Source organism: Rana temporaria, chromosome 1, assembly GCF_905171775.1.
Source record: "Rana temporaria chromosome 1, aRanTem1.1, whole genome shotgun sequence".
NCBI classification, from domain to species: Eukaryota; Metazoa; Chordata; class Amphibia; order Anura; family Ranidae; genus Rana; species Rana temporaria.
In genome coordinates this window covers 602,052,589-602,065,537 of record NC_053489.1, presented here as the reverse complement: position 1 = coordinate 602,065,537, position 12,949 = coordinate 602,052,589, and the positions used below count along the sequence as shown (strand labels likewise).

Here is a 12,949-nt window from a genome sequence, read left to right as displayed (position 1 = left end):
AGAAAAAAAAAGTTAACCCACACAGTTTCAGCTTAGATGCTTCATCCCCTGTCCAAGTCTTTAACCACAGGGCACTTCTTGTGGCGCTCACCAGTGCCGATGACCAGGCTGCCAGCTTTACTGATTCTGCCGAGGCGTCCGCTAAGAAGCCAACTGCATTAAACAGTAAGTGCTCGCCAAAATGTGATACTGGAACTGCGTTAACCAGCACTCCAAGTTCCTGGCAACACAAATACCTGCTAGAGCTGCTTCAGCCCAATGGAAGAGGCGTCCCAAGCTCTTCTTAGCAGTACATCCCCCTTTTATCTATGGGGTCCTTAAGTGGCCCTAGGTTGTCAAAAGCCAAATCAGTATTTTAAGAGACCTTGGCCAGCGGTGCAGCCAACATGGGGATCTTGTTCCAGGGATGAGCCGCATCCTTCTCGAAAGGAAACCTGCATTTAAGACTGCATGAGAAGAATGGTCCTTTTTCAGGGTGTTCCCACTCCAGCAAGATTGACTCCAATAGAGATTTGTGCACAAGGAATACCCTGGCCTTCTGCGCAATTGACCCTTGGTACATGAGGTTGTGCTTAGAAAGTTGTACAGACTCCTCTCCAATTTCCAAAGTGTCATAAATAGCTTTGAGCAAGTCCCCCACATTGTCTAGCGACAACCTGTACCTGGACCCCTTGGAGAAATCATCTTCTCTCTTCTAACTCAGACCCAGAGTCTGCCTGAGAGGAGACCAGCGCCCTGGAATCTCCGTCTCTATCCTGACTAGGTTCTGAGAGAGAAAGCATTCTGGCGGCCCTAGATGGGGTTGTCAAGGGACCCTGCATCTTATCCTTAATACTTTTAAAGGATTGGAAAGTGGATGCAATCTCATCCTTAATGAATGCAAGGACCTTATGACACGCTGAAACTACTAATGCACTCAGGGCAAAGAGGTTTTTCCCAACTGGCACTCAACTTTGCTGTGCATATAACACATCTTCTAGGGAGGCTGCATCTGGGCCTTGTCCTGGCCTTTAACCTAAAGGCCAAACAAAAGAGACAGACGCCTATGAGTACTTGCCTCTGCCCCTCACCACCACTGTGCTTGGGGTCAAACAGAAGAAGTGCCCAGCCTGTCACCTGTGGTTCCCCACCAAGGGAGGGACTCTTGGTCACCCCCCCAAAGTAAGCCATGGCCACCTCTCACCAAGCTTACCTGGGAGGTGCCGGTGCCTGGGGAACTGGAGTCTACTGCCTGGGATGCTGCAGTGCCCTCCATGGTTCCTTGGTGTACACCACAGCCTCTGCTGGGTCTTCCACTGGCCCCATATACTTGTAAGTCTGAATGCTATGCCAGGAGACCAGAACCCTCGTCTCCAGCGCAGAAGCCCCACCTAAGACACACGCACGCCCTCCCTGCTCCATACCCGAAAACTACCAGGTGAACAGGGGCCAGCCTAGGAACACACTAGGGCTGCAACTAACGATTATTTTCATAATGATTAGTTGGCGATTATTTTTTTCTATCAATCGGATAATAGCCTTAAAAAAAATTGCATTTTTTTTTTTTGGGCCAATTACAAAACACAAATTGCCTCAAAAACACATTACATGCTTCTCTGCAGCTTCTCCATTGAAGTATATTGAACCAAAAAAACAAACAAAATAGCACCGTTTTGCATTAAAAAGTCCTTGCCCTTTCCAAATACGCAGCAGCTGAAAAAAAAAAAAAAAAAAAAAATCATGGATGTGAAGGTGTCCCATATGAAAACATGTAGGTAGGAAGGCTGCCGCTCCAGGTGAGCACACTAGAACAATCAATGTCCACTCAGGAACCAATGGGTGCCGGCAATGCACAGGATATGCAAAAGAAGAAAGATATGGACAGCTGCACTCCAATTTCTTAAAAAGACGTGCCCTATTGGGTAAAGGAAAAATGCACTACAGGTATAAGCACACAGTGGGAAAAACAGCTGACGCGTTTCGCATTGGATATCAATGCTTAGTCACAGCTACCACTACATAGCTATGACTAAGCATTGATATCCAATGCGAAACGTGTCAGTGTTTTTTCCCACTGTGTGCTGATACCTGTAGTGTAGTGCATTTTTCCTTTACCCAATAAAGGGCACGTCTTTTTAAGAAATTGGAGTGCGGCTGTCCATATCTTTCTTCTTTTGCATATGAAAACATGTAACTGAACTGTAGTGCGTTTCTGTAAAAAGCACAAAAAAAAACACAGAGGTGTGACCCCGGCCTGAGATGTTTAGTAACATAATGGGGGGTTAAAAAAACAAAAATAAAAGTACAAAAAGAGCAAATAATGGCTACTGTAAGGGGTTCATTTTTTTTACTGTGGGACAGTGAAAGTAATATTTGCAGTAGCGATTTGCTTTTTTGTACTATAAAGGGCCAAGTTTCGTTTTTTTAACCCCATTATGTTACTGGCCGATTAATCGATTATGAAAATTGTAATCAATTAATTTCTTAATCGATTAGTTGTCGATTAACCGATTACCGGTAGTTGTTTCAGCCCTAGAACACACAGATGGGTGCCGCCTGCCCACAGGACCAAGGGCCATGGAGGCACCATCTCCCCTCTGACCAGGACCCTACACCAGCCTGGGGGAAACATCCTACAGGGGTCCTACTCTCTCCAAGCTTACGGTAGCAGTGGGACCAGCAGCCTTACTCTTCCCTAACTGGACAGGAAGGCACTTGCAGGCGGAGGAGAAGGCAACGCCAGGGGGCTCACTCAGGACAGCCCAGAGACACGGAGCTCCTCAAGTTTCCTAAAAGGCTCCCTCCCCATCCGGAAGGAAACAAAAAAACTGAAGGGGGAGGCCTGGAGGACCGCCTTTAGGCCTCTTTCACACGGAGCGGATCGTATTGATTCGCCCCGTGTGTGTCCGTCTGCTCAGCGGGGATCATCCGTAAATCCCCGCTGAGCTGTCGGCGGACAGGGCGGTCCCCGCACACTGTGCAGAGACCGCCCTGTCTTTCCTCCGCTCTCCCCTATGGGGAATCGGATGAATACGGACCGTGTGTCCGTATTCATCCGATCCGTTGCGCCAGACGGAAGAAAAATAATGTTTTCTTCCGTCTGAAAAAGCGGATCTTTGCGGAGGCGGATCTTTACGGACGTTAGCGGACGCATCATCCGCCAACGCCTGCAATCCTATAGGGAAGCATTACAAGTCCGTAAACGGACTTGTAAAAAACGGACCGTTCGTCCGCCCGTGTGAAAGGGCCCTTAATTGTGTGGGTGAACGTGTTTCCTGTCCCGGAGGGAGGAGCCCTATGTGTCTCAGAGACTGTCCTGGAAGACAAATGTTTAAAGCGGAGGTCCACACAGAAAGTAAACCCTCGCTTTTCGGAACCCCCCCCCCTCCGGTGTCACATTTGGTACCTTTGAGGGGGAGGAGGATGCAGACACCTGTGCAATACAGGAATGTGCACCCACTTCCGGGCATAGACTCCCGTGGGGGTCACACCCCTTCCCGATGTCTTCTGGGAAACACACTGGTCCCAGAAGACAGCGGAGACCAGTTAGGATGCGCAACGCGACTCACGCATACACAGTAGGGAACCGGACAGTGAAGCCGCAATGCTTTACTTCCCGATTCCCTCACCGAGGATGGCGGCGGGAGCCGCCGAGAGACGAGCGATTGATCGGCTGCCGACATTGCGGGCACCCTGGACAGGTAAGTGTCCACTTATTAAAAGTCAGCAGCTGCTGTATCTGTAGCTGCTGGCTTTTAATATATATATATTTTTTTTTTTTGGAGGACCTCCACTTTAAGAAATTGAATAAAAAATATATAGAATTTTTTTTACATACTGTCACCAGTCAGTGTCCCTGATCACTGTGTGTCATGTGATGATGTTGTACTACACTGGTGACAGCATGAAAAAAAATGCACTGCCAGATTTAGATACACTAACAAATTGAAGCCAAACTTTATAAATAGTAAGTCTCTGGTCACATCTGGCGTTCTGCGATCTTGGGCAAAATTGCTGCAATCACAATCAGACAGCAGCGCAGGACTCTTGTCAGTTTTACACGCAATCCCAGGGCTGCAGCCATCGGATAGCGTGTGAAACCCCCACGTTGTGGTCGGGTCTGTGTGATGTACGGAACTTGCAGCAAAAGGGTTAATAAACGCTGATCATGGTAAGCACCCCTGTCAGTAGTAAATGGTTTGTCTCATCCCTGTACACGGATACACTCACCAGTTGGATCAACTGGTGAAAATAGAGGAAATAAAGATTTAAAAGGAAAACGAATGCAGCCAGCACTACTAGGCATCAGTAAACGGCAATATAATAAAATGTCCGCTTTACCGATTGAATATTACAAATAAAAGGAACACGTGTTTTTAGTCTTGGATAGAATGGAGGGAGATTAAACATCGGTCAGGTTTGTGTTGCCGTCTGTGGCCCCGGTAGGGAGATCTCTATTAGTTCTAGTAACTTATCAGCAAATGTCAAAATGTGGGGTTGTCACCAGAACAGGAATAGGAGGGGATATCTTCCAAACGGGGACACTAGTTATGGTAACAAACCTGGAATTTCCCCTCACGTTGTAGGAATTCCCTCACTTCCTGTTTTGGTTATGGGACAGGAAGTGAAGGGGAATGTTTCCAATGGGACACACTAAATGGCAAGCAATGTTCCTCCTGTACATGGTATGAGGGGGACACTTCTCCCTCTGAGGGGACACGGATCGCCCTCTCCTATGTACGGCAACCAGACAAGAGGCCTGTCCCCCATGTGCTCCTAGGCCGCAGCCGGCACAATCAGGCCTCCGCCATATTCCAGCGCGGACAAAGAAAGCTCGCGTCTCCCCCCACCCCCGCACTCACCCTTCTCTCTTCTTGCTCGAGGCATAGTCGTCACCGAGATCTAACCGGTGGCGCTTCGACATGGCCGCTCCTTCTGCCGTCGCGGAGGTCACGTGGCCGTGCTGGGGCCGTATGGTGGAAGAAAGCGCGCCGGGGATCAGGGGGAGCGAGAGGAGGAAGGTAGGCGCATGCGCTGATTCGACCAAGGGAAAAGGCGGGGCGGCGCAATCGGCGTGAGGTAGGAGAAGAAAAGCGATTGGACGACGTGTGACAAACTAGAGACCTTAGAATGGGAACAACGTTTGGCCTATCAAATGGAGGGCACGTGGGACGTCATCACGTCTGGGCTGTTGCTTTATGTGTTGTGTACCAGAGACGAGGAAGGGGGCGGTGCAAGAAGGAAGGGGAGGTCCAGGGAAATGCGTGGAGGGGAGGATAGGGGGTGAATCTATCAGTTATTGCAGAAGTGAGACAGGGTGGTACTACGCTAAGAAAGTGGAGTGTGTGGCTTCCAAAACTTTTTCTCCACTTTGAATTGAGTTATTATTTGCCATGTGTGTCCCGTGGGGAAGATTTACTTTCACTTCCTGTCCCATAATCAAAACAGGAAGTGAGAGAAAATCCCTCTTAACCTCTTCCCGCCCGCACTAAAGCTGAAAGACAGCTACAGTGTGGGCTCACATTGCCAGGAGGGAGTCTATGGACATCCTCCCGTAATCTCGCACACTCCCTGCCATGTGCATCTGCACTAGGTTGCCACCTTTTCTTCATGCCACGGAATACGGTGGGTGTGGCCATATTGTGTTAACACTGGGAGGGGCATGATTAAATAAAACAAAAGAATAACTGTACCCATAAAATGTGCTTACTTTGCCGTGCCACAAGCAAGAGTCTCACTGACATGTATAAACCTCTACACAATCATTTAATAAAATAAATATAAAACTCTTCCAATACTACAGAGGAGACCAGGGGCATTAATTCCCCTTTTCATCAAGTACAGAGAGTATTATGGTATGTGCAGGAAGGGAGTGCAGAACTTACAGCAGTATATACACAAGAGTGTGGAGCGTATGTACAGTAGAGGCGTGTGGAGCATATGTGCGGCATGTACAGTAGAGGCGCGTGGAGCGTATGTGCGGCATGTACAGTAGAGGCGCGTGGAGCGTATGTGCGGTATGTACAGTAGAGGCGCGTGGAGCGTGTGTGCGGTATGTACAGTAGAGGCGCGTGGAGCGTATGTGCGGCATGTACAGTAGAGGCGCGTGGAGCGTATGTGCGGCATGTACAGTAGAGGCGTGTGGAGCGTATGTGCGGTATGTACAGTAGAGGCGTGTGGAGCGTATGTGCGGTATGTACAGTAGAGGCGTGTGGAGCGTATGTGCGGTATGTACAGTAGAGGCGTGTGGAGCGTATGTGCGGTATGTACAGTAGAGGCGTGTGGAGCGTATGTGCGGTATGTACAGTAGAGGCGTGTGGAGCGTATGTGCGGTATGTACAGTAGAGGCGTGTGGAGCGTATGTGCGGTATGTACAGTAGAGGCGTGTGGAGCGTATGTGCGGTATGTACAGTAGAGGCGTGTGGAGCGTATGTGCGGTATGTACAGTAGAGGCGTGTGGAGCGTATGTGCGGTATGTACAGTAGAGGCGTGTGGAGCGTATGTGCGGTATGTACAGTAGAGGCGTGTGGAGCGTATGTGCGGTATGTACAGTAGAGGCGTGTGGAGCATATGTGCGGTATGTACAGTAGAGGCGTGTGGAGCGTATGTGCGGCATGTACAGTAGAGGCGTGTGGAGCGTATGTGCGGTATGTACAGTAGAGTCGTGTAGAGGGTATGACAGTGGGTGATGGAAAGGAGTGCAAAGTGTAAGACATTATGTACAGAAAATGAGTACAGAGGTTAGGTAACAGTGACCAGTATATGCAGCAGAGGAGTGCTGAGGGTATGACAGAGGGTAGTTTGCACAGGAGAGGAGTGTGGATGGTATGACAGTGGGCGGTATGTACAGGAGAGGAGTGTGGAGGGTATGACAGTGGGCAGTATGTACAGGAGAGGAGCGTGGAAAGTATGGCAGTGGGCGGTATGTGCAGGAGAGGAGCGTGGAGGGTATGACAGTGGTTGGTATGTACAGGAGAGGAGCGTGGAGGGTATGGCAGTGGGGGGGGTATGTGCAGGAGAGGAGCGTGGAGGGTATGGCAGTGGGCGGTATGTGCAGGAGAGGAGCGTGGAGGGTATGGCAGTGGGCGGTATGTGCAGGAGAGGAGTGTGGAGGGTATGGCAGTGGGCGGTATGTACAGGAGAGGAGCGTGGAGGGTATGGCAGTGGGCGGTATGTACAGGAGAGGAGCGTGGAGGGTATGGCAGTGGGCGGTATGTACAGGAGAGGAGCATGGAGGGTATGGCAGTGGGCGGTATGTACAGGAGAGGAGCATGGAGGGTATGGCAGTGGGCAGTATGTACAGGAGAGGAGCATGGAGGGTATGGCAGTGGGCAGTATGTACAGGAGAGGAGCATGGAGGGTATGGCAGTGGGCAGTATGTACAGGAGAGGAGCATGGAGGGTATGGCAGTGGGCGGTATGTACAGGAGAGGAGCATGGAGGGTATGGCAGTGGGCAGTATGTACAGGAGAGGAGCATGGAGGGTATGGCAGTGGGCAGTATGTACAGGAGAGGAGCATGGAGGGTATGGCAGTGGGCAGTATGTACAGGAGAGGAGCATGGAGGGTATGGCAGTGGGTGGTATGTACAGGAGAGGAGTGTATGACAGTGGGCAATATGTGCAGGAGAGGAGTGTGGAGGGTATGACAGTGGGCAGTATGTGCAATAGAGGAGGGTATGACAGTGGGCAATATGTGCAGGAGAAAAGTGTGGAGGATATGACAGTGAGCAGTACCAGGGGGGGGGGTAGAGAACTGTATATATGGATGGTGTATTATAAGGTGAAAACTGTGTATATGGGGAGGGGGGGGGTGGAGGGTATGTACAGGAGAGGACTGTGGAGAGTATGACAGTGGGCGGTATGTACAGGAGAGAAGTGTGGAAGGTATGACAGTAAGAAGTATGGGGGGGGGGGGGGGTTAGAGAACTGTATATATGGATGGTATAATATGAGGTGAGAACTGTGTATATGGGGGGGGGGGGGGGGGAGAACTGTCTATATAGATGCTATATGAGGGGGTGAGAACTATATGGATAGATGGTATATGGTGGGGGGGGAAAGAACTGTATGTATAGCTAGTGTATGGTGGGGGGGGGGGGGGGAGTGGTGAGGACTGTATGTATAGATGTATGGAGGGGGGGGAGGGTAGGTGAGAGCCCTTTAAAATCTTGACATACTAATATTGCATAAAACGTACTTTAAAAGCTGGGCTCCCAGGGAGATCTCCACAAACTTTTCAACAGAGCAGCAGGGAATGCGGAGGCTCAGCCTTCAACTCCACTTCCCGTGTCCTTTCTGCAGCCAGAGAAGAGAACTCTGCCTCTGTGTCCCCGTGTACCATCTGCATCCAGCTCTGCAGCACACTGAGCTGAAGGAGGCACGCAGCTGACAGTGCACGGGGTAGATGGGGAGGGAGAACTGGAAACCTTGGCCTGTTATGGAGCAGGAGCAGAAATCACTGCGGACCCGATCTTGGGACATGGCCGTAGTGGCACAGCTTAGGCACAGGAACAGTGAGCCACCAGCAGGTCTGAATAATGATGCCTGTCAGTGCCCATCAGTGATGGCTGTCGGTGCCCATCAGTGCAGCCTCATCAGCGCACATCAGTGATGGCTGTCGGTGCCCCTCAGTGCAGCCTCATCAGCGCACATCAGTGATGCCTGTCGGTGCCCATCAGTGCAGCCTCATCAGCGCACATCAGTGAAAAGAGAAAAATTACTTATTTAGATAAAAAAATTCGGTCACTTTTTGTTTAGCCCCAAAAAAAAAACAGTGGGGAATAAATACTACCAAAAGAAATCTCTGTCTAAAACTTTTTTTTTTTAAATGTCATATTGCATGACCGCGCAATTGTCAAAGTGCGACAGCGCTGAAAGCTGAAAATTGGCCTGGAAGGGGGCGAAAGTGTCCAGTAGGCAAGTGGTTAATAGAGAAGTATGGGAAAAAGTTTAAGAATTATACTTACCTAGATGGATGCAGCTTCGGTCCAAGGCTGCAGTTATCCTCCGCGGGTTCTAACACTGAGAACCAAGCAATCAAATACCGCCTTCTTCGCTTAGTTCTCAGAGCTCCCTGAGCAGAGAGCTGGTGACTCTTAGTCACCTTTGTCTGCTCTATCACCCTGCCACACTCACTGGAGCGCTGGGCTGTGGAGGGGGATGGGAGCATCTGGCTCAGGATCTCAACAACTCACTGAGAGGCTGAGCCGCGTGTCGGTCCAGGCATGTGGGTGTATCCCGAGCATTATGTCATCATTCCGCAGCCTGCATCAGCTCTGTGACATCAGCCGACAGCGGGCTAATCCATTGATACTCAGGCACTGTTCTCTAAAAGAGACTTTGCTTCCAAAGCACCTTTAACATGGGACAGATCCACCCTCATGGAAGTTCTACAGAATTTTTCTGTGTATCCAAAAGTGCCCCCCCAAGAACATCATTCTTTTTGTTGGGCAGAGGAAGCTCATCGCGTTTTGGACGGTCGGAATTTGGTCTGACAGTGTGTATGCAAGACAGCTTCAATGGAATTCCGATAAAAAATTCCATCGGATTTTATCCTATCGGAAATTCTGATCGTGTGTAGAGGGCATAAGTGACATCTAATAAACAGATATCAATAAATCTGGGAGATTGGATGCTAATAGAATTGATTGGAGATTGTCCGTCTCGAACGATTCCAACTTTATAGGGGGTATTTACGAAAGGCAAATCCACTTTGCAATACAAGTGCACTTGAAATTGCACTGAAAGTGCACTTGGAAGTGCAGTCGCTGTAAATCTGAGGGGAAGATCTGAAATGAGGGGGAAGCTCTGCTGATTTTATTATCCAATCATGTGCAAGCTAAAATGCTATTTTTTATTTTCCTTGCTTGTCCCCCTCAGATCTACAGCGTCTGAACTTCCAAGTGCACTTTCAGTGCAATTTTAGGTGCACTTTGCACTTGTAGCTCAAAGTGCATTTACCTTTCCTAAATAACCCCCATTGTGTTTATGAAGTTTTTTTTCTACTAGGAACAGAATCCCTTTCTCCTCTGGGCACTTAGAACCTTCACCAATTGCTAATTTTTTAATTATTTGGGCACAATTCTTTTGAAAGCGGTAGTCTGGCTGGAACCGATCAGAAGGTGGACATCGCTATAGACATTATGGTCCACTGATCCTGAATATTTTCCATCCAGATATATGCAGAGGCGTAACTAGAATCTTCAGGGCCCCGGTGCAAGAAACCATGAAGGGCCCCCCTGGCCTCTGGGGCAGCAGGACCTGGATAGGAGGGGCAGTGGGGGCAGCATATGGAGGAACAAATCCTCCATGGATTAGCGCCCCTCCGAGCCCCCCGTTTACTTACCTGACCCCTCGAAAGTCCCACGCCGTGAACGCGCAGGCCTCTCGGCCGGCTTCTCGGCTCATTCATTGGTTGATTGAAAGCAGCGCAGCCATTGGCTCGCGCTGCTGTCAATCACATCCAATGACGCGTCGTGCCGGGGGGGGGTGGGACTAAGTGATACAGCCGGCGGCTGTAGCTGCTCACTGTATCACTGGAGGGCACCCGCAAGAACTCATCACCGAGCTTGCATGAAGGTGGTGAATTCTTGTGGGGAGGAGCCGAGACAGCCGTCGAGGGACCCTGAAGACCAGGTTCGGGGCCACTCTGTGCAAAACGAACTGCACAGTGGAGGTAAGTATAACATGTTTGTTATTTAAAAAAATATATTTTTTATCTTTAGTGTTCCTTTAGGCTTCAACAGTGAAGATTGGGTACTTCTGCAGTTCCCTTTGTAATCTTTTCACAGTCTCTAGGATTTTGCCTCCTCGTATCTACCCAGGAGTTGCCACCTGTATACTGGATCTTTCTGATTCTTCTGTTTTTTTGTCAGAAGTTATCTGCCCTGATCTGCCAATGGTTATCCTATAGATAGCAGTACCCAGCCTACTTCCAATTAGATTGGAGCCATCGTCTGGTATCTTGCACCAGTTTGATTTAGAGGCCGCATGCGCCAACTATGGCTTCAGAAATAATGCCCTTCTTGCCGTGACTGTGGACAACATCACTCTTAAAGAACATCCAATGACGTCTACTGATGCCTCTGCCACAAAGTCTCTTGCCAATTTCAGCTCTTACAAAGCTGTTACCAGCTTGTCTCTCTCTATTTCCTCCAGAAGGGCTTCTTTCATATTAGCCATCCAATTCAATATTGCTGTGCCTGCTGCTGCAAATTTTATTACTGGTCTGCAGGCACCTGTAGAAGCTACATAAGATCACTTCAGATCTAGATCTAATTATCAGACTAGAGCGTCCTTGAACATAAAGCTCCATGCACACTGGCTTAAAAATCACCGCTTGTACAGAAGTTGTGTGTCCTGTGTATAGCCCAATGTTATCCTATCTGTCCATGCACATTAGGACAATTACAGGCATATTTTGAGCTCAATGTTTAGGAGGCAGGGAAAAAAAATCTTCTGGTTTGCATTACTGATTGGAGCCTACTGGCAGGAAAAAAAAAAATCAAAAAACGCAAAACTCTCTATATAAGCTTTTTTCCTGCCAAGGAACGGCCTTTTTTGTTTTTAAGCCCAGTGTGCATGAAACCTTACTACAAGGTGACATGTCTTGCCAGTCCTTTATTGATGCATCCACCATTGGAGGTGAAAGCAGCAGATTGACCTTTGGCTCTTTCAGGCGATACCGTTTTGACAACCTATTGTTTGTACATGCATTTTTCTCTGGTCCCTGACATTCTTGTTGGGCAGATTTAAAAACGCAAATTGTGTCAAAAACGCACTACATTCTCTATTGAAGCCAAAAAAAGAGGACCGTTTTGCATTTTAAAAAGTTCCTGGCCCTTTCCAAAAATAACATACATTGAGATGAACATGTTTCTAAGGAACCCATGTTAAAAAAAAAAAAAAATGTCCTGCGTTTTTGCAAAAAGCATGAAAAAACGCATTGATGTGAATGGAGCCATAGGCAAAAGTCAAAGCCTGTGGTCTCTAATGTTTTTATCCTCCGTCAAGCTCTCCAATTTGGGCGCCACCAGGTGGCTCTGGTTGGAAGTGCTAGGCAAATCAGCCGCCGTATGAGAAGTAGAGGCTTCATTTATCAACTCTTTGACAGATTCTTTAATTAAAGTCGCTGCTTAATGACATCTGCTTCTTTGCCAGTTGCCAAATGTTTGTAGACTGGGAGGAATGAGAGGCAAAATAACGACCTTGATCAACATTTCCTGATTCTAGATGGCAACTTGTCTTAGCCTGTAGAGGGCTCTCTCTGTTTTGAGGTCCTTGCAGGGCTGTAGATCTTACAACAGCATTGGGACCAGATGCTCTATTTTTCTCAATATCTTCACCATTTACCTAGTCCCTTTATGGTGGCCTGATTGGGCCGCATTCCCCATAGAGACAGGGCAAAGCAGCAGACTGAAATGAAAAACAGCATGACAGAGTGATACCAGAGCAAGCATTGAGAAGGAGATAAGAAGAGCCCAGGTGAGTGCCATAAAGAGAGAAAAATATACCTGCAGACAATGGTCACATAAGCATCCAGCATGCATGAGAAGAGAACCCCCACAATGTTTTGCAAAAAACATACCTTAGATGCATTTAAAACTGGCTCCCCTGGCTATCAGTGATAATATCAGCGCCCAAGCATTCTCAGATTGCAACCTCATCTTTCAGCACCATTTTAGAAAAGGGCAAGCCAGAACAGGCTGCCCACAGTGGCCTCATCACTTCCTGCTGTCCACTTGCACTGCTGCAGCCATCTTGGAAATGGCAAACGCCCACAAATAAACAGGTGCAGGTAACACACTGACAAACAGAGACAAGAAGGGAAACGCTGCCGTCAACTTCAAAGCTTGTTTAAAACTTTCTTCAAGACTCCACCACCAGAAAGGGGGCTCCAACCAAGTAGCCAATTTTTTTGTCCCAGTCCAGGCCTGGGTAAGGTACACCTTGCGACCCCAGTTAAAGCGGG

General features: G+C 48.6%; 1 protein-coding gene across 2 annotated transcripts in view; it reads right to left on the bottom strand.

The window, feature by feature from the left end:
• DHX15 (DEAH-box helicase 15) overlaps positions 1 to 12,662 on the bottom strand; it is a 56,311-nt gene extending 43,649 nt beyond the window's left edge. Inside the window, exon 1 of one of the 2 annotated variants that reach the window (XM_040335184.1) lies at positions 12,566 to 12,662. In XM_040335184.1, the coding sequence (XP_040191118.1) occupies positions 12,566 to 12,576 (11 nt within the window). In that variant the 5' untranslated portion in view covers positions 12,577 to 12,662. Of the gene's footprint in view, positions 1 to 4,841; positions 5,021 to 12,565 lie in introns of those variants that run through there. The other variant, XM_040335183.1, reaches the window with a different exon arrangement.
• Between the last annotated feature and the right edge of the window lie 287 nt (positions 12,663 to 12,949).